Below are 21,474 nucleotides of genomic sequence, written 5' to 3'. Positions count from 1 at the left end.
CTGCAGACCGAGCAGCGGACAGAGAGGTCAGAGCCGAGAGCGATCTGTTTAATGGGCACACTGAGGATGGCGGTTCCGGGAGGGTCCAGGTAGTGGTCAAGGCGCGGCGAGCCAGCAAGCGTAGTCTAGGTGGGTAGCCTCTTGGCTCGAGTCCTGCCGGGCCCCGCCCCAGACCCCGCCCTGAGGCGGTGCTAATCCGGGCCCCGCCCCCTGGAGAGCACTTCCGGCGCAGAGGAATTCCGGGTGTGGTTCGACTGCTGGCGGGCCGGCTGTGCCGTAGCGAAGGGGGTCCCCCATGAGTGCGGCGCCCCTGGTGGGCTACAGCAGCAGCGGCTCCGAGGATGAGGCTGAGGCCGGGGCCCGGGTCCGGCTGGGGACTAGAGGCTGCAGTCGGTGAGGAGCGAGGAAGACTTTCTGGGGAGGGTGCGGGTTGGCACCCGGACCGGACCCGAGCTTTGGGGTGGTTGGGGAGGGTGCCGGGCTGCTCGCAAGGGAAGGAAAAGGGGCACCGGGGGAAAGGAGGATCCGGAGGACAGCCTTGGACAAAGCCCCGGAGTGCCCCCACCCGGCTGGGCCAAGATCAGGAGGCAGGAAACGTGGGCTCGGGTCCAGCCTCCGCCGCTGGCCCACTCGTCTCCCGGCGCGCACCGCTGTACCACCCTAGGTCTGCTTCCTCATTTGGAGAGTGTTTTCCTTTATCCAGTATATATTCATTGAGCACCCTCTCTGCGCCAGGCTCGGGACTGGGGACTCAGCAGTGAGCAAAACCATCCAAGTCTCCTACTTTGTGGAGCTTCAGTTCTTAATTGCCAAGCCTGGTGCATCCTGAGTGCTTTTCAAGCAGTGTCCCGGTTCATCTCACAATAGCCCTATCAGGTTGCAGTGCACTGTACAGATGAGGAAACTGAGGCCCACAGTGACTTGCCCAAGTCCACGGAGCTAGGAAGTGTCATTCCAGCTGAGGCCTGTCCAGTTAGGGCATGTGACCTCTGAACCACATATTGCCACTTGCCCCGTTGTTAACCATGGGGACCATGTTCCCTGCTAAAGTCTGCCTCCGCGAGCCGTTGGGAGACCCCAAAGAGACAGTGTTGGGGAAAGAGCTTTGTGGTTATCTAGAAGCTGCTTACAGCTCCTGGTGAGAAATAGACACGCAGATTCACCTGGTACAAGGTGTTACAACTTTCATTGTGTGTACAGAGGTAGAGAATGCTAAGAGGCTAAATGTGCTTGATTTCTTCTTTTCTCTTGCAGGGGCCAGAGCCCCCTTCCCAGCCAGAAGTTGCCAGTACCCGACAGTGTGCTGGACATGTTCCCAGGCACCGAGGAGAGGCCTGAGGATGATAGCACAAAACATGGGGGCCGGGTGCGCACCTTTCCCCATGAGCGGGGCAACTGGGCCACCCACGTCTATGTACCATGTGAGTAACGCGTGACAGGCACGTGGCTGACACTGACAGGTGCCCCTTATGGGAGGAAGCTGGCCCCAACAAGGAGGAAGAAGCCAGAAACCTCTGACACTGGTGGTGGGAAAGAGATTAATTCAACAGAGAGAGAACAAGTTTCAAAAACTAGAGAATTTTTCTGTTAACTTGGTTTCAGGTTTTCTGGCCTTTGTTTTTACAGTGGGATGTAGTTGATTATCAATGTTGTGATAGTTTCAGGTGTACAGCAAAGTGATTCAGTTGTACATATACATTTATCTATTCTTTTTCAAATTCTTTTCCCATTTAGGTTGTTACATAATATTGAGCAGAGTTCCCTGTGCTGTACAGTTCAGTTTTGAATTCGTTGCCTGAAATATTTTTTACTAACCCTGTGTATACTGTTCTCCCTGCTCATGAGGATGTGACCAAGGGAGGGTCTAGGGCAGAGTGTCAAGGCCATCCCAGACTGCAGCTGTAGCTGGTACTTTATTTCAAAGAGGGCTGTCGGTGTGCTGGCCTCCAGTCCCACCCCACCCTAGCCCTAATGAGTGAGTGGCAGGCAGAAAATGCCCAGGGTTCAGAGTCTGACCTCACTCCAGTACCCACTGCTCTGTGTGCCCTTTAGTAAGTTGCTGACTTCTCAGAGCCTCAGTCTCCTCTAAAATGGGGATTGTAGTAATACCTATCCTCTAGGACTTTTGTGAAGATTAAATCAGATAATCTATGTCAAGTTCTTAGCATGATACACGGAGAATGTGGTGGCTCTTATTACATTGTGTTAGATCAGGTAAACTCTTGGAACCTCCATTTCCCCATCCACAGAATGAGAATGATTCTCTCTACTGCATACTCTACAGGGCACTTGAGCAAATCCAGTAAGTTATTAGTTGTGAGCAGACTATTAACCATGCAGCTCTAGTCACATGTTTGGTTAAAAAAAATGAATAATCTGTGAAAATACAGTGGTGGTCCTTGTTGCATTCTTTGTCTTTATGAACAATCAGGAGATTCTAAATGTCTGATTAAAAAAATGAACTGTTTCTGATTATGGGTTACTGTGGAGCTGTAATTATGGGCTTGATTTATGTAATGAGAGGAAGGCTGTCCAACATGTAGTGTTGTATGGAGAAAGCCAATGGAAGAACTGGTATGCCCTCATCTTTTTTAACAAATAAGATATATACGTTAGTACATGCACTGAGAAAAGGCTGGGGAAATAGGCATCACATTTGACAGCCTTTATCTCTAGGGTAGTATCTTGAAAGTGGGCTGTATGTGCCTGGGGACGGGATCAAGATGATCCATTAGAGAGAAAAGTATTAAAACCTTTTAATGTGTTTCTCTTTATCTCATCTTTTAAAATTTCTGTTGTTCCAAGTGTACATTTTATAACACACACAATTTTGCAGTGTAGCACATGTTTGTGATTTAGAAATAAATACACATTTATTGTGGGTATGTGGGCAAGCTTGGTTGACTAAGGACCTGTGCAATCACAGTAGTTTGGAGACCACTGCTGTACGTGGTAGGATATCAGGGGCCCCTACTTTCTCTGTCACATATTTCTTTTCTCACTTGAATTCTTTTCAAAGAGCATGTATGTGTTACTTCTGTAGCCATAAATGCATATTAAAGTATTATTCGAAATACATAGACATAGGCTACTCTCAAAAGCCTTTCTCCGCCTTCTGGGCTTCATCCAGCCATGCCGCCCTGGCTAAGAGAATGGCCCACCCTCTCCACTCCTCCCCTCCAGATGAAGCCAGGGAGGAGTTCCTGGACCTGCTTGACGTGCTGCTGCCCCACGCACAGACATACGTCCCCCGGCTGGTAAGGATGGAGGCCTTCCACCTCAGCCTGTCCCAGAGCGTGGTTCTGCGCCATCACTGGATCCTCCCCTTCGTGCAGGCTCTGAAAGACCGCGTGGCCTCCTTCCAGAGGTGAGTGCCCAGTGCTTCCCTCTGCCCCTCATCTCCCTCCCCTTCAAGGCTCCTCTTCCTGTCCTGAGCTCTTGTGGGGATGGACCTGTGGGATGCACTACCCCTTCAAGCAGGCAAACCTAAAGGTTAGCACACCGAACATCTCCCAGAGCCGCCTGCTGCGCGCTTCATCCCACGTGCCCTTGGGCGTGCCACGTAAGCTCTGGAAGCCTCCGAGCCTTACCTGTGTGCGGGTCAGGGGAGTGGTGGTGGCTCCCTCAGAGGGGGACTTGTGAGAGTGAATGAGATCACGCATACCCTCAACGTGGCACTTGGCGAACGATCAGAGCTCACCCCCACTCTGGTTTTATCTGCCAGCCTAGGCTTCTTTTCCCTTGACTATTTCATACCTCTTCTTTCCACTAGAAATGCCCCTCCTTCGAGACTTGGCCAGATCAAAGCACTGCTCCTTCACTGAGGCTGTCCCAATTGGTATCTCCTCCAGAATTCTTCAGGCCCAGGGACCCTGCTGTCCTGTGCTTGTCTACACCCCAGTGCTCGTTCCACTCATCCTCATATCCATATTCAGTCATCCCCATGTCCCATCTCCCACTTGGAGCCCAAGTTCCTGCAGGCCAGGAATGCGGCTGCTCTCTGAATTACCCCACAGCTTTTGTCCAGGTGCTTTGCTCACTATAGGCATCAAATGGGTGTTTGTTGAATGACTGAGCAGGAGAGAGAGAGCCCAGAAATCCTCCTCTGGATCCTCTGAATGTTGGTTCCAGTAGGAGCCTAAGAAGCCATCCAGGTGGTGGTTTTCTACTCCTGGTCTTATCTGCAGAGTCCTTTCTTCTGATGAGGTGTTACACAGATCCCTGATGTGTAGCTGGGTAAGAGAGATAAAAACAGAAGTCTTTTAGCCAAAGCCCCACCCTCGCAGTTCAGGAGGCCCGAGGCCCAGGAATTCCATAGAACTACTCTGCCCCATTGGAGGACTGCCTATTTTGTGTAGCCCCTACTCGGGGCCAGAGGAGGAAGGGATTTGCTCCAATTCAGTCAGTTAGCCAGCGACTCAGGACTAAAACTCATCTCTCTCCCTAATCCAGCCCCCATCCCTCTTTTTATTGAGTCATGTATGTTAGTCAGGACCCTCTTGATCGCCGGTGCCAGAAATCCAACCAAAAGTGGCTTAAACAGGGGGAATTTATAGGCTGGTGTAACTAAAATGTTTAGAGGTAGCACTGGCTTCATACATGGGACCGGGAGACGTCACATGGCAGCAAGTCCTTTCCCCTTCTACATGAGAATGCTTCAGTTATCCTGCTTCTAGCTGTGTCCCTGGATAAAGGTAGAATGCCAGATGTGTTCTTGGGCCACGTCACTTATGGTAAAAATGACTTATGAGCACGTCATGTCTGGGCTGGGAAGACTGTGAGTGAACTAAGCCCCTCCTGGGAAACCATGGCTTGGGCCTCCCTGCATGCGGTGGTTCCCTACCTAGGCAGGTCCCTTGCTGGGCCTCTGGAAACTTTGCGCAAGGGCTATTACAAGAGGTATTGCTCCCCAGGGTGGCTGGGGTGGGTGGATATAGCTTGTTCTCTTGCTCATTTAGGGAACAGCCCCTGGACCACTGGGTTGGCCCTCCCTGGTGCTGCCCTGCTGGTGCAGTGTTTCCTAGCCTGTATCCTGAAGGAAGCTGGGCCGGGTGGCCTCTTCAGGTTTGACTGGTTGAGCCTAAGATGACCAAGAGTGGGTAGTGCACCTTTGATTCTATGGCTGTGACTGAGGGAATGCTATGCTCTGATTGTCCAGGCCTGTCAAGTACACACCCCTGGGTGGGGGCAGGTTGACCACTCTACCAGCACAAAATAGGAGAGCAGTCCTCCTATATAAGATCACCAGGAGAAAGGGTGTTGGTTGATGTATTAGTCAGGGTTCTCCAGAGAAACAGAATCAATAAGATGTATACAGATACACATAAGAGGAGATTTGTTATAGGTATTGGCTTATGTGGTTATGGAGGCCAAGAAGTCCACTGTCTGCCATCTGCAAGGAGAGAACCAGGAAAGCGGGTGGTGTAATTCAGTTTGATTCCAAAGTCCTAAAAATCAGGGGGCTGATGGTGTTAAGTCCTGGTGTGAGCCTGAAAGCCTGAGTACCAGCACGCCAGTGTCAGAGGGCAGGAGAAGATGGACGTCTCAGCTCAAGCAGAGAGGGGGAGTTTGTCCTTCCTCTGCCTTTTTGTTCTATTCAGACCCTCAACAGATTGGATGATGCCCACCCACCCACATTGCGGAGGGCCGTTTGCTTTACTCAGTTCACCAATTCAAATGCTAGTCTTTCCAGAAACACTCTCACAGACAAACCCAAACATAATGTTTCACCAGCTATCTGGGCATCCCTTAGCCCAGTCAAGAGGACACATAAAATTAACCATCTCAAGTCCACCCCTTATCAACTTGACACATATGCATCTTCTTAAACCATACTTAATCTCTAAATTAAGACCACAACAAGGTCGTAATTCTGCCTAACATGATACAACGTCCAGTGTACATCTGAAAATGCATTAATCCCTTCCCCAGAAGAGGAGGTAATCTTGGGCGATACTTTTTACTCTTCTAAAAGCCCATAACTTGAATACTATGATGTAAAATTAACAATACTTGAATACTAGTATAAAGTCACTACATATTATGGTACATGGTAAGGGAATAAGAGAAGAAAACAGATATCTGTTCAACATATGTACAGGCAAACCTTGTTTTATCATGCTTCACATATACTGCATTTTTTACAAAATGAAGGTTTGTGACAACTCTGCATTGAGCAAATCTGTCAGTGCCATTTTTCCAACAACAGTTGCTCACTTTGTGTCTGTCACACTTTGGTAATTCTTGCAATATTTCAAGCTTTTTCATTATTGTTACATTTGTTGTAGTGATCTGTGATCAGTGATCGTTGATGTTACTATTGTAATTGTTTTGGGGCGCCGGGAGCCACACCCATATAAGAGGGCAAACTTAATTGATAAATATGTTTGTTCTGACTGCTCCACCAACCTACCATTCCCCCACATCTCTCTCCCTCCCCTTGGGCCTCCCTATTCCCTGAGATACAACAATGTTGAAATTAATAACCCTACAGCGGCCACTAAGTATTCAGGTGAAAGAAAGAGTCACACATCTCTCACCTTAAATCAAAAGCCAAAAATGATTAAGCCTAGTGAGGAAAGGCATGTCAAAAGCAGAGGTAGGCTGAAAGCTGCTAGGTCTCTTGTCCCAATTAGCCAGGTTGTGAATGCAAAGGAAAAGTTCTCGAACAAAATTGAAAGTGCTACTCCAGTAAACACAAGAATGATAAGAAAGCGTTTAGCTGGTTTGGGGAAAGTTTTAGTGGTCTGGATAGATGATCAAACCAGCCACAACATTCCCTTAGGGCAAAGCCTAATTCAGAGCAAGGCCCTAACCCTCTTCGATTCTCTGAAGGCTGAGAGAAGTGAGGAAGCTACAGAAGAAGAGTTTGGAGCTAGCAGAGGTTGGTTCATGAGGTTTAAGGAAAGAAGCCATTTCTATAACATAAAAGCGTGAGGTGAAGCAGCAAGTGCTGATGTAGAAGCTGCAGCAACTTATCCAGAAGATCTAGCTGAGATAATTCATGAAGGTGGCTACACTAAACAATTGATTTTCAATATATGAAGCAGCCTTCTATTGGAAGAAGATGCCATCTAGGACTTTCATAGCCAGAGAGGAGTCAGTGTCTGGCTTCACAGCTTCAAAGGACAGGCTTACTCTCTCGTTAGGGGCTGATACAGCTGGTGACTTTAAATTGAAGCCAATGCTCACTAGCTATTTCAAAAATCCTAGGGCCCTTAAGAATTATGTTAGGTCTACTCTGTTTGTGCTCTATAAATGGAACAACAAAGCCTGGATGACAGCACATCTGTTGACAGCATGGTTTACTGACTATTTTAAGCCCACTGTTGAGACATACTGCTTAGAAAAAAAAAGATTCTTTTTAAAATATTACTGCTTATTGACAGTGTACCTGGTAACCCAAGAGCTCTGATGGAGATGTACAATGAGATCAATGTTGTTTTCATGCTGCTAACACAACATCAGTTCTGCAGCCCATGGATCAAGGAGTAATTTCAACTTTCAAGTCTTATTACTTACAAGTCTTATTATTTAAGAAATACATTTCATCAGGTTGTAGCTGCCATAGATAGTGATTCCTCTGATGGATCTGGGCAGTCATTTGAAAACCTTCTGGAAAGGATTCACCATTCTAGATGCCATTAAGAACAATTGTGATTCATGGGAAGAGGTCAAAATATCAACATACACAGGAGTTTGGAAGAAGTTGATTCCAACCCTCATGGATGACTTTGAAGGTCTCAGGACTTCACTGGAGGAAGTAATTGCAGATGTGATGGAAACAGCAAGAGAGCTAGAATTAGAAGTGAAGACTCAAGATGTGACTGAACTGCTGCCATCTTGTGATAGAACTTTAACAGATGAGTTGCTTCTTATGGATGAGCAAAAGAGTGACTTCTTGAGATGCAGTCTATTCCTGGTAAAGATGTTGTGAAGATTGTTGAAATGACAACAAAAGATTTAGAATATTCCGTAAACTTAGTTGATAAAGCAGTGGCAGGGTTTGAGAGGATTGACTCCAATTTTGAAAGAAGTTCTGTGGGTAAAATGCTATCAAACAGCATTGCATTGCATGCTACAGAGAAATTATTCATAAAAGGAAGAATTGATCGATGTGGCAAACTTCATCGTTTGCCTTATTGTCGTCTCATTTTAAGGAATTGCCATCGCCACCCAGTCTTCAGCAACCACCACCTTGACCAGTCAGCAGCCACCTACATCGAGGCCGGATCCTCCACCGGCAAAGAGATGATGACTCACTGAAGGCTCAAATGATGGTTAGCATTTTTTAGCGATAAAGTATTTTAAAAATAAGGTATGTACATTGTTTCTTTAGACATAATGGCTTTGTTTAATAGACTACAGTGTAGTATAAACGTAACTTTTATATGCACTGGGAAGCCAGAAAATTGTGTGACTCACTTTACTGTGGGGCTCTGGATCCAAATCTGCAGTGTCCCTGAGGTGTCCTGTGTATATATACTCGCAGACGTATTCATAACAAAGTAAGGAGGAAATACTCATGACGATTATAGCCCTCATTTTTGTAACTGGTCACACGGTCGTAGCTGATATTTACAACTACCTTCCACTACCTAGCTCTCTGTTCCCTTTGCCTTCAGCAAGCACCTCAGATGGTTGTGGTTCTTTACCTGGGGTAGTGGCCCAAATCTTCATTCCCGAAGGTTCTGGGCCATTACTAATCCTGCCTGGATTAGGTTGTTGTAGTTTTCCTTGGCCTGAAATCAGTAGGCATGGTAATACTAAAAGATGCCCTAACAGATCTCCTGTATTCCAGATATCCTCTTCCATATCTCCATTGTGGAGTAGTAGTCCAGTTTCCCCTCGGTAGTCAGGATCAATGACCCCAGCCAACACTGTAACTCTTTTGTCTGTTGATTCAAAGGTACAGGAGCCCAGAGTGGCAAGTCTCAACTTCCAGTTCAGTGGAAGCACTACATCTCCTGGTGGAAGCATTCCTCCCTCGGAACTAAGACCTCTGGGCTAGCAGAGCATGAACTTGTGGGAACAGGAAGCAAACGTTTTGCTAATGCATCACTAGGGCAATGGTGAGTGGTACCACTCCCATTTCTACCCCTTGATTTCTGGCCCCGTGAATCCTGGCTACAAGAGAAACAGCACCATATGTGGCTGCTGATTCAGAGCAGATACAGATACTGTGGGTTCTGTTCCAGAATAAAATAGAGTGAATGACACGAAGTTTTTGGTTTCCCAATGCACATAAAAGTTATGTCTATAAAGTGTGCGATAGCATTATGTTTAAAAAAAAGAGGTACATACCTTATTTCAAAACTACTTTATCCTTCATCTCAAAGGGGATATCTCGATATGCCCCACACCATTGGACCTCTAGACATTTCACTGAGGTAGAAGGCCCTGAATTTTAGTTGGATTTATTTCCCACCCTCTGACACACAAATGTCTTAGCAATAAGTCCAGAGTAGTTGCCACTTCCTGCTCATTAGGTCCAGTCAACATAATGTCATCAATGTACTGGAGCAGTGTGATATCTAGTGGAAGGGAAAGGTGAGCAAACCCTCTATAGTAAATTAGGACATAGGACTGGAGGGTGCTATAGCCCTGAGGTAGGACAGTGAAGGTGCATTGCTGGCCTGAAAGTAAACTGCTTCTGGTCCTTATGGACAGGGATGGAGGGAAATGTATTTGCCAAATCAACAGCTGCAAACCAGGAACCAGGGGATGTGTTAATTTGCTCAAGTAATGAAACCACATCTGGAAGAGCCACCACCTCCAATCATCAGTTTATGATCATCCACTGTCATCTTCCACGATCCATCTGTCTTCTGCCCAGACAGAACGGGGGTTGAATGGAGATGTGGGAGTCGCCACCCCTGCATCTCTCAAGTCCTTGATGGTGGCGCTGATCTCTGCAGTCCCTCCAGGGATGCGGTATTGCTTTTCATTTCCCATTTTCCTAGGTAGAGGCAGCCCTAATAGCTTGCACTTGGCCTTTCCCACCGTAATAGCCCTCACTCCACAGGTGAGAGAATCAGTGTGGGGATTCTGCCTGTTGCTGAGTATGTCTATTCCAATTATACATTCTGGAACTGCAGAAATAACCACAGGATGGGTTTGGGGACCCGCTGGGCCCACTGTGAGATGGACCTGAGCTACAACTCCACTGATCACCTGACCTCCATTAACCCCTACTCCGAGTGATGAGCCACAGTGACATTTTGGGTCTCCAGGAGTTCGTGTCATTTCAGAGCCAATGTCCAGTAGTTCCCCAAAGGCTGGTTATTTCCTTTTCCCCAGTGCGCAGTTACCCTGGTAAAATGGCATAGGTCCCTTTGGGGAAGGCTGGGAGAAAGATTAACAGTATAAATTTGTAGTAATGTACCGGGGTCCTTCCTCAAGGGGACCCGACTTCCCCTTCATTCAAGCGGCTCTGGGTCTGTGAACTGGCTCCATTCTGGGACTTGAGGGGCCGTGACTCTGCCTTTATGATTCAAGTTAGACTTTGGCTCACCTGGCCTAGAACTTTCCTGCTTATACAGATGAAGGAAGAATTTAGTAGGCTTCCTATCTATGTCACTTCTAGAAACAGTCAACACCCTGTGTCTGCACAAATCAGACTTCTGATTGCTGCTTCGACTCTGCTGTCCTTTACGGTAACTACGCCCACCTTGCGGGCCAGGTATTTCCAGTTCACTCACTGTGGGCCACCTTTTGGTCCATGTTTCAGCCACCTAACCAAACAGACCCCTTTCCAACTCCCGGAGCTGCAGCATTACATGCCGAATCTCCGCTTAGCAAGCCCATATCCGTAAATTCAGCCTGATCCCACTTTTGATCCTTCTGTCGTTGCCCCACACCTTTTTTTTTTTTTTTAATATTCACTTATTTTTATTTTTGGCCGTGTCGGGTCTTAGTCGCGGCATGCAGGATCTTTCATTGTGGTGCACGGGCTTCTCTCTAGTTGTGGCACGCAGGTTCCAGAGCATGTGGGCTCTGTAGTTGCGGCACACAGGCTCTCTAGTTGTGGCGTTCAGGTTCAGTAGCCCTGCGGCATGTGGGATCCTAATTTCCTGACCAGGGATTGAACCCGCGTCCCCTGCACTGGAAGGCGGATTCTTAACCACTGGACCACCAGGGAAGTCCCACCCCACACCTTTAATATCCATTCCCACACACGTCCCCTGGATTTCTGCTTGTATATGTTAGGAAACTCAAATAGTTCTGGAGTGTAGCACATCTCCTCGTGGGCCACACATGGTACCTCACCTTTAGGGGGTCTGCTGGGACTTGAGTCTAGTTATAGGTCTAGAAGCAAAGAGGGGTGTTGGAGGTGGGTCCTGAGGGGACTCAGCATTTTCTTGGCATCTGCCTCAGGGGAGGCCATTACCATTTCCTCAGGCAATGCAGGGTTAATCCCCTCAAAGGTGGAAAGGTCCATAACACTAGGTGGGGGAGGACACTTCCACTGCGTAGGAGAAGACTCATCAGAATTTAAGGGCTTGGGCATCCCTGGTGGTGCAGTGGTTAAGAATCCGCCTGCAAATGCAGGGGACACGGGTTCGAGCCCTGGCCCGGGAATATCCCACATGCCGTGGAGCAACTAAGCCTGTGTGCCACAACTACTGAGCCTGTGCTCTAGAGCCCGCGAGCCACAACTACTGAAGCCTGTGCACCTAGAGCCCATGCTCTGCAACAGGAGAGGCCACCGCAATGAGAAGCCCACGCACCGCAAGGAAAAGTAGCCCCCACTCACCGCAACTAGAGAAAGCCTGCACGCAGCAACGAAGACCCAATGCAGCCAAAAATAAAGTAAATTAAAAAAAAAAAAGAATTTAAGGGCTCAATATGCCGAGCTTCATCAGAGTTTCCCACAAGTCCCCATACTTTCCCAATCAGTGCCCTCACTGTAACTGTAAAATCCTGCTTGTTCGAGGAGTTCAACTTGTGTTATAATTCAGCAAATGGCAGGATAAGGTTCCAGATTTGATTTTCAGCAATTTCAGCCCTGCAGCTACAGGGAATCAAGGTCTCCTTTAGGGCACACCAAGAAGCTCTTAGGTCCTTTATGCTTGAGTTGGGAATTCAATACCCTGAGCTCATCTTTTCATTTCACCACTTTGTCCAGCAACATTAGGAGCAGCCAACCAACATCATTATATTCCTTAGTTTTCCAAAAATGTTCGCAAGTAGCATATAGGGTCACTCAGCTCCTTGCTTCTAATAAATGGCTGATGAGTGGTATCAAGGAAGACATTTTCACATCTCCAGAAACAGTCCGTGCAGCCTATCAGTGCTCTCTTTACTACTGGAGATAACAGTCATTAGCATCTTTGAATCGAATCAGATTAGAGAGCGAATTCCAGAAACCCCAGAACCAATTCAGGAAACTCATCCTTAAAATTCTGTTCCTGTAGAACCATTCTCAGTGCCAACACCTGTATTAGGGTTCCCCAGAAAAACAGAACCAATAGGATAGAGAGAGTAAATAGAGATAGGAGGAAATGCACTGTAGGAATTGGTTCACGCAGTTATGAAGGTCAGGTCCCAAATCTGCCAACAGCAAGCTGGGGAACCAGGAAAGCCAGTGGTGTCATTCAGCATGAGTCCAAAGGCCTGAGCACCGGGGAGGGGTGGGGGGACCGGTGGCGTAATGACTGATATGAGCCTGAAAGCCTAAGAACCAAGGACCCCAACGTCCAAGGGCAGGGGAAGCTGGATGTCCCAGTTCCAGCAGAGAGAGCGTGCATTTGCCCTTCCTCTGCCTTTCTGTTGTATTCTGAAAAGTAGGATGATGCCCACCCACACCGGAGAGGGCAATTTGCTCCACTCAGTTCACCAATTCAAATGCTAATCTTTCTGGAAACACCCTCACAGACACCCCAGAAATAATGTTTTACCAGCTATCTGGGCAACCCTTAGTCCAGTCAAGTCAATGCATAAAATTACCCTTTATAGTTGGGTGCAAACGCCCCATGTCCACCCCAGGACATCTGGCAGGTACTCTACACTTAACCGAGCTCCTGCTGCTTCTATCACCCCTTACATTTTCCCCAGAAGGGATGCACTAGGAGGCTGAAGGCTGACAGGAAAGCCAAAAGTTAACTGACTTCGTGCCCTCGGACAAGTTGTGAGATTCTAAGCGGCAAGCTGGGTTGTTGTGTTCCCTCAGATGAGGGTGAGAGCTTGGCCTGGAGCCTGTAAAATGAGTGTTTCCTGTAATGGGATTTGCCAAGTTGGTCCAGGAAGGGCAGGAAGCCAGTTTGTTCCCTGAGATCACCTGGTGTCCCAGAGAACACAGGCGGAACCAGCCAGGGTCAGAGCACTTACCTGGCAGAATTTGATGGTCCCCGTGTAACTGATCTGAGAGGTGGGTGACGGTATTTCTGCGGCAATCTCACACCAACAGAGACCCCTCACTAAAGCATCAGGTGAGAGCAAGGGCTCTGGAATCAGGCAGATTGAAGCTCAAATTGTGACTCACTAAATTCAGCCTCACCAAGCTTCAGTTTCTGTGTCTGTAAAATGGGTGTCATTATAGCACCTGCCTCGCAGAGTTGTATGAGGATCCCCAAGCTCAGCCCAGGCACACGGAAATGTTCTTGTTGCTTAGACTGGATCAGAATTGGTTTTTGTTAACCTGCAAAGAAAAAAACTGGCTCTTAAGTGATCTATTATCACCGGCCTAATGACTTTCTCAGTTCCCATCAGTAAAGCTGGGGTAGTCGCAAATCGCTTATTGGAATCAGCTGCTCTTAATAAAGTAAAATTTTTGCTGGCATCTGAGTCAAGCTATGTGTTACCTGGACTGGGTGATTATTTAAGGTCTTGCCCAGCTCTAATATTTTAGGGTTCAGTTTACCACCTGTATAATAGGGTGACAATACTAAATGTGAAATGAGTTAACTGAATTTTCAAAGTGATGTTTTTTAATATACACTATTTTCTCTGATTTTTTTCCTTATTATTCTTCCTGAAATGTGGTCCTTCTTCTAAATTTCAGATTCTGCTTTACTGCCGACCGGGTAAAGATTTACACCAATCAAGAGAAGACCAGGTGGGTCTCCCGACTCTGCCCCCAGTTGTTTCCAGAAGAGGATTCTTTGGAGTAAAGACTTGAGGAGGCCTTGTCTCTCTCAATTTTTTGTTTGTTTGTGTTTTAACCGGCCCTATGACTACAAGGGCAACTGTTCCCAAATCTGAACCTTTCATTAAGAAAAATAACTCAGGGAGCATGGGAGGAGGAGCAGAGGGAGAGAACAACATCTTGGTTTAGTGGGAAAAGTCTGAGACTCAAAGAAAACCTGGGTGCCTGACCAGCTCTGCCTGCAATTTAACGTTGAGCTCATACCTTCAACCTCTGTGACCTGCCATTTCCAAGCTGTCACATCATCCATCACATCCTGTCCCATTTCCAAGCATCCATCATTGGGCAGTTGTGAAGCTCAGATGAACGAAACAAGTTTTATAAAAGCATTCAAGGATGAGATGAACATAAGAAGAAACTGTTGTTATCAAGGCTTCAAAGCAAGCCTCCCTGTCAGATCCACTCACTGGATCTGAGCTGCCTTCTGCTCTCAGCACCTCTGAGAAGAGTACTCATTCGCTCATTCATTCATTCATTCTATGCTGCACAAACTTGTTAAACACCTCCCGGTGCCAGGCACTTGCCGTACACTACAGATCAGCAGTGAAAAGGTCGGCATAGTCTCTGCTCTGTGGGATCTCACATTCTGCAGGGGAGACAGACAATAAACAAGGAAATGAGATCGTTAATAACTATCGTGTGAAACGATAGTCTGGAGCAAGTGGCCGAGGAGGGCGCTAGCAAGGTGGCATTTGCTGGCGACATGAGGACAAGAAGGAATCAGCCTTGGGAAGAGCTACCCCAGGAGCCTCCAAGCAGAGGACACAGCCAAGGAGGTGACTGAGGAGGAAAGAGCCTGGCATGTTGGAGGAGGCCAGTGAAGCAGAACTTGGGGAGCACGTGGGAGAGTGTGAGGAGATGAGTCAGGCAGAGTTAACTCCCGCAGGGCCTTCAAGGTCAAGGTCAGGAGTTTGGATTTTCAGTGTCACAGAAGGCATCGGGAGGGATCTAAGCAGAGACGTGATCCAATTTACGTTTGTAAACGTCAGTCCGGCCCTATCGTGTCTGTGTCTGTGGCTCCTGAGTGGAGAAAAGATCTAAAAGAGCAAGGTTGGATGCAGGGAGAGCAGACAGGAGACAGGTGAGGCGCCAGTGGTGGCCTGGCTTAGGGCGATGGCAGTGGAAGAGCCAAGAAGCAGACACATTCGCGATATACTGGAGGTAGAATCAACTGGAGTTACCAGTGGGTTGGGTCTGTGCACAGTAAGGGGAAGAATCAAAGTAGATTCCTGGGTTTGGGGTTTGAACAGCTAGGTAAATATAGATAAATGGCCCCATTGTCTGTGACGGGAAACACCTGTGGGAGGAAGATGAGAAGTTCTGCTTTGTACCTGGTGGATTTTGCCGCCTGTGAGACCCCCGGGTGGAAGAGTCGCACACACAAGTGGGTATACAGGAGAGGTGCCCGCCGGAGATAGAAATGTGGGAGCCATCGGGCTGTGTGATACTGAAAGCAGGGCTGGGTGAGATCAGCCTGCGGGGGAGGGCAGGCGTCGCCGGCTCTGCAGCCCCTGACCATTTAGAGGCTGGAAAGGAGAGAGCGGCAGAGGAGACTGGACAGGAGGCCAGAGGTGGGGTCACACCAGGACGGTGTGGTGGGTGGTCTCTTGGAAGCCAAGGGAAAAAAGGGCTTCAGGGAGGGAGGAGTCAAGTATCTGAGTTCAGGAACACAGGTGGTTGGCAGCTTTGACGGGAGCGGTTCCTGGCCGAGTGGACTGAGGATGGGCGGGGAGGCGTGAGAGACTGCCGAGGGAGACAAATTGTCGGAACTCGAGTTTTACCGGGCAGGGGATGGGGGCTGGCTGAGGGTGTGGGTTCAAGGGAGGGGTTTTAGAGATTAGAGGGTGCTTACGGGAGGGAGAGGGAAGTGCCAGAGAGGGAAGCCCTGGAGAAAGAGTCCGACATGGGAGCTATGCCGGCAAGCCTGGGTGCCACAGCCTGGGGGTCCGTAGCCTTGGCAGCAGCAGGTGAAGACGGCCCTGCTAGGGTTCTTAGACCCTGGGGAAGGAGGGGGGATGTGCGATTAGAGCCAGGGAAGGATGGAGAGCCAGCTCGGAGAGCAGGGAAACGAACTGAACTCACGGCCCAGACCTCCCTCCCTCCCGGCTTTCCTCTGTCGCATCCTCTGCCCCCTCGAGGATGGTTTCTGTTCTCAGGCTGCGTCTCATGCCCGTGTGTTCTCCACCTCTGTCTCCCCCCAGGACCTTTGTTGGACTCGAGGTCACCTCGGGACACACCCAATTCCTGGACCTGGTTTCAGAGGTGGACAGGGTCATGGAGGAGTTTGACCTCACCACTTTCTACCAGGTAATCAGCAGCGTCTTTTTCTCTCCACTGACCCATCTCTAATAGGAATAAAATCAGTCTTAAAGAAACCCTTGTTAGAGGCAAACCGAAGAGCCCTCTAGAACTTGCCCGTGGGAAGTGTCCATTCGGCCAGCCCTCAGAGGACACACAACCCTGGAGAGTTGAGGGTCTGAGGTGTAGTCGGATGCAGCCCAGCAGAGGTCCAACATTTCTTACAAATCTTCTGTTATCTCTTCAATATGCATGAGATTTATGTCTTCTACTCTATAATGTATCCATGTTTATTTTTATATTTTTTAGGAAGTAGTTTTCCCCAATACTTTTTAGTCACGTTGACACTCCAGGTAGAGTTGCAGCTTCGCATACCTTCCTGTGCCTTGCCCCGTGCCCTCTAGGGGAACTTGAACTCCAAGTCGAATATCAAGGCTTTAAAGGGCCAGTGGTTTTGCTTGATATATTCTTTTAAAATCATGCTGAGAGATATAAGTATGAATTTGAGTGGAGATAATTTATAGTTTTATAATTTTAGACATTTTGGTTTTTGTTCATCTTAAAAAGTATGTCATCTCTTGAAATATTTTTGATCAGAAAACATTAAATCTGGGACGTGTGTTCTCTTCCACATTCCAGAGGTGATGACTCTCTATGATATGTAAAGGAGAGCCTCTGAGAACAGGACTGTCTTAGCTCAGGCGGCCATAACCAGATACCATAGACTGGATGACTTACACAATAGAAATTTACTTTCTCGGGCTTCCCTGGTGGCACAGTGGTTAAGAACCCACCTGCCAATGCAGCGGACACGGGTTCAAGCCCTGGTCCGGGAAGATCCCACATGCTGCAGAGCAACAGAGCCCGAGCGCCACAGCCATTGAAGCCCACGTGCTTAGAGCCTGGGCTCCGCAACAAGAGAAGCCACCGCGATGAGAAGCCCGCGCACTGCAACGAAGGGTAGCCCCCACTTGCTGCAACTAGAGAAAGCCCGCGCACAGCAACAAAGACCCAATGCAACCAAAACTAACTAAATAAATGATTTAAAAAAAGAAATTTACTTTCTCACAGTTCTGGAGGCTAGACGTCCAAAACCAAGGTGCCATCACGGTCAGTTTCTGTTGAGGCCTCTCTTCCTGGCTTGTAGATGGCCATCTTCTCACTGTGTCCTCACATGATGGAAAGAGAGAGGAAGCAGCTCTCTGCCATCTCTTATATGGGCACTAATCCCATCATGAGGGCCCCACCTTTAGGACCTCATCTAAACCTAATTACCTCCCAAAGGCCCCTTCTCCAAATACCGTCACAGTGGGGGTTAAGGCTTCAATATATGAATTTGGGGGACACAATTCAGTCCATAGCAGGGACCAATCCAGGGCTATTTTATCTGTCTGTGGAGGGTGCTTGGGATCAACACTGAGGATCTAGTCTCCCATGAATCAGGTCAGGGATGCAGCAGGGATACCGTGACAACTCTGTCACAGAGCTGCTTTGATGTCTGAGCCTGCCACGACCTCCAGGTGACCGCCTGTCTCCCCGCCGTTCCTCTGCAGGACCCGTCATTCCACATCAGTCTGGCCTGGTGCGTGGGTGATGCACATCTCCAGCTGGAAGGGCAGTGCCTGCGGGAACTACAGGTGAATTCCCAGGGCAGGAGCATGGAAGGTGCTGAACCCCAGAAGCTGGGGGATGGAGGGGAGCTGACAGGCGCTGAGGATTAGGCATGCAAACCTGAATCCTGGCATAGGAAATAACTGGCATAGCCAGAGACCCCAACACCTTACCCTGCGCCTCACAGTGCAGTCCCAGACCATCTGGGAACTTATTAGCAACACTCACTCAAGCCCCAATCCAGATCTAAGTAATCAGAATTTAACAAGATCGCTAGGGATTTGTGTGCACGTTAAAATTTGAGAAGCCCTGCCCTAGAACACTAATCTGAGAGGATGCTGCGGGCCTCCCCTGAAGTCCTAGACCCTCACCCAGAGGTCAAGGGCTCGGGTGCTCCCAGGGGCCTGGCAGGTGCTGGAAATGAGTGAAACGCACCAGGTCTAAAGAACGTCCACCCTCACAGCCTTTCTCGTATTGTGATAAGTCGGGGATATCTTTCACTTTCCCGTCAGTGCCCTCAGAGAAGCCGGTACTCACCCCTGGTGCAGGCAGCTGCCATGCAGGAATGTGGACCTCGTGTTGCAAGCACTTCTGTTTTTCAGGAGAAGCCAGAAATCTTAATTTTTGTGGGTAATCCCTCTATTTTCAAATGTTGGCAACCAATATGTATTTTTTAAGGAAACATTTTGCGAGCCAGACAACACATGTGCAGACGGGACACAGCCCGTGGGCCATCATCAAGTAGCCACATCTGCTCTTGGTCTAATCATTCTGGAGGCAGCAGGAGCTCCGGTCTCAGGCTCCAGTAGACCCAGGTCCCAAGCCTGGTTTTATTGGATTCTGTGGTCCAGGGCTCTGAGCATCCATTTCCTTATCTGCAAAGTTGGGATGATAGGACTGACCTCACAAGACTGCAGAGCTGATTAGACAAGGTAACCTGGAGAGCCTGGCGCCTGCGTGGCCCTCAGCCTCCCCCGAGCAGGCCTAACCTCTGAAGGATTTCAGTAGGCTGGCTTTGTTTGCAGTGCCCTTGGGGTCCCTGATTCCCCTTAACGTGATGGTCCTCTCCTGGTTTAAGGAAATCGTGGGTGAGTTTGAAGACTCCGAGACGTTGCTGCGTGCGCACGCCGAGCAGATCCGCTGCAAGTCTGGGAACAAATTCTTCTCGATGCCTCTGAAGTGAGCACCAGAGGCCCTCGTTGTCCTGGGCCCCGCCCTCTGCAGCCAGGCAGAGATGGAGGAACCCACTCAGACTGATGGGGACGCTGCCAGTCCCACCACTGGGAGGCCCGGCCAAATGTGCAGCCGCTTCTGGCCCTCCCCGGGAGCTGGTTCTCTTTTGGCCCTTTTGGGGTTGCAGGTTGGGTGCTGCTGCGTTGCGATCATCCCCAGAAATCACCAGTAGAGGGCAGCCAGGGCTTCCTAGTTCTAGGTCTGTGGTGGTTATGCCTAAAACAAGACACAACAAAAGATGGGGGGTCACCTGGTGAGCCCACCCAGACTCAGCCTGAATCCCCACTGTAGTCCCTCCAACAAATGGCCCCTTCCCCAAAGCTCCGTGGGCTGTCTGCATTTTGATGCCATTGGCCCCAGATGAGGAGTTTTGTAAGCCATCATGCCCTGGCTCATCTCTGCTCAAGCCTGACATAGCGTGCTTCCACGGGCCTGTCATCCTCCCTCCTTGACACGGTGTCGCTTTTATTTATTTGTTTGTAGTCTCACCTCCTCCTATGCCAGCAGAGGCCATTTCAGGGCCAAGGCCCAGGGTGCTAATTTGTGGTTTAGCATCAGTTTTCTCCATTCCTTCCTCCCACTCACCCCCAGCCAGGTGCCTGGGGAGACTTGAGCAGATGTTTCATCTTGGCCTGACTGGTGGCTTTAAGCCAGGCCTCCAACGCTCTGTGACCTCTGGCTTCCCATCAGCTTCCCAAAGAAGCAGAGAGGAGCCTTCACCAGGCAGAGTTCTCTTTCTGCTGCCTCCAGCTGCCTGCTGTGGCCTGCGGGCATCCCCAGGGGCTGCAGAGGAAAGGCCAGGGGCTGCACAGGGGTTTTTGTTTTTCTTCGAGCCCTCTCGGGGAGCAAAGGACCAGTGCTCTCCAGTTGCCATCTGATTTCTAGTGATGGAGGAAGAGACACTTTGATGTTTTAGTTTAAAATTAGGTTCAGCAAATAAAAATTGCAATTTTTATTCTGGATTTTGTTTTGGACCACTTCTTTTCAACTAGGTGCAAAGATGACTTTCCTCTGCCCCCATCTTCCCCAGCCTGCTTCACAGTTTGGCGGTGCTCTCGGGAGTCTCTGTTACGACGTCTAAGGTGGCTGGGAGAGGCCTTAGCGATGCCTCAGTACAGGGTGCCTCAGTACAGGGTGGGGTCACCTGGCCTGCCAGGCCTGCTGGCCAGAGGGTCGCACACACCGCACCTAGACCAGGGCGTAAGCACAGACATTTAGAGGCGATCCTGCTATAACACTTCTGAGTCCTTTCTAGGACCCTCTCAGCTGTTCCTCCCAAGAACCCATGAAAAGTAAACTGGGTTGGAATGATTATTCTGCTTTTCCAGAAAAGCAGGTTCCATGACTTGCCTGGGGTCACATGAGAAGTCAGGTAAGGCCCTAACCTCAATGTTGCCCTTTGCAGCCTTCCAGGCCTGCTCTCCCTACTCCACCTCGAGCCCCCAAGGGAAAGATGTGGGGAGAGGGGGCCTGTGGCTCTGGCCCCCACTGTGCCTCCCATCTGCGCTTCCTGAGGCCAGCTCCCCATCGCCATGCTGAGAGACCCAGGAGATCACACTCTGTGCCCTTCCTCCCCAAGCCCTCTGCATTGAGCTGCTGATTCAACTAGGACTGGCCAGTCAGTTCTTCTGGCTTTTGCGGTCACACGGGCTGGAGAGGGAGAAGCCGGCCATCCTTCCTGGCAAATCTGTGCAGCCAGCACTTACTGGCACCTGCTCTGTGCCAGTCCCTGACCTGGGCAGTTGGGTGAATCAGACTCCTCCGGCCCTCTGGATACTCGCAGTGATGCGGGGGGATGGTGGTAGCAGACAGGGTGCAGAGAAGAATCCCCATCCCCAACCTTCGCACATCTCAGACTGGGAGATACAAGCAAAGCCACCGAAATTCCTACAGGTTCCAACCTCAGGATGGAGGCAAGCCTCCAACAAGGCGGGTTCTGTGGGCACAGACCCCCTGATCTTCCTCATCAGGGACATGGAGCCTGCATCTCAGGCACTTGCTCTTCCTGGGAGGGGCCCCCATGTCATGTAGCATCACCATTAACAAACCCAGGAGGACAGACTGGCCGGCCAGGCCCCTGGGGGAAGACGTGGCACGGATGGAATTAGCGTACAGCGACTTTGATAAATGGGCCAAGATCAATAACCGGCTCTTCAAGAGAGGATGGAAGGTGGTGATAGAGGAAG

The 21,474-nt window shown here is 49.3% G+C and overlaps 1 protein-coding gene and 2 long non-coding RNA genes across 3 annotated transcripts; 1 reads left to right on the top strand and 2 right to left on the bottom strand.

Annotated features, from left to right (window-relative positions):
* Positions 1 to 216: 216 nt before the first annotated feature.
* Positions 217 to 20,250, top strand: USB1 (U6 snRNA biogenesis phosphodiesterase 1). Its single transcript, XM_027119753.1, has 7 exons — positions 217 to 393; positions 1,255 to 1,421; positions 3,184 to 3,367; positions 14,003 to 14,056; positions 16,348 to 16,453; positions 17,998 to 18,081; positions 19,134 to 20,250. Exons 1-7 carry the CDS (start codon positions 296 to 298, stop codon positions 19,236 to 19,238), a joined length of 798 nt encoding a protein of 265 aa, XP_026975554.1. The 5' UTR covers positions 217 to 295; the 3' UTR covers positions 19,239 to 20,250.
* On the bottom strand, positions 3,363 to 14,507 carry LOC113627269 (uncharacterized). Its single transcript, XR_003435493.1, has 3 exons — positions 14,351 to 14,507; positions 13,484 to 13,639; positions 3,363 to 4,232 (listed from the first exon to the last, which is right to left on the bottom strand). It is a non-coding gene; the product is annotated as an uncharacterized LOC113627269 (long non-coding RNA).
* On the bottom strand, positions 14,628 to 18,943 carry LOC113627270 (uncharacterized). The gene is made up of 3 exons (XR_003435494.1): positions 18,593 to 18,943; positions 17,506 to 17,613; positions 14,628 to 14,732 (listed from the first exon to the last, which is right to left on the bottom strand). It is a non-coding gene; the product is annotated as an uncharacterized LOC113627270 (long non-coding RNA).
* Positions 20,251 to 21,474: the final 1,224 nt, after the last annotated feature.

The sequence above is a fragment of the Aethalodelphis obliquidens genome, unplaced genomic scaffold (genome assembly GCF_003676395.1).
Source record: "Aethalodelphis obliquidens isolate GAN/ISIS:26980383/991018 unplaced genomic scaffold, ASM367639v1 scaffold20, whole genome shotgun sequence".
Taxonomy (NCBI): Eukaryota; Metazoa; Chordata; class Mammalia; order Artiodactyla; family Delphinidae; genus Aethalodelphis; species Aethalodelphis obliquidens.
This window is presented reverse-complemented; position numbering and strand designations above follow the sequence as displayed.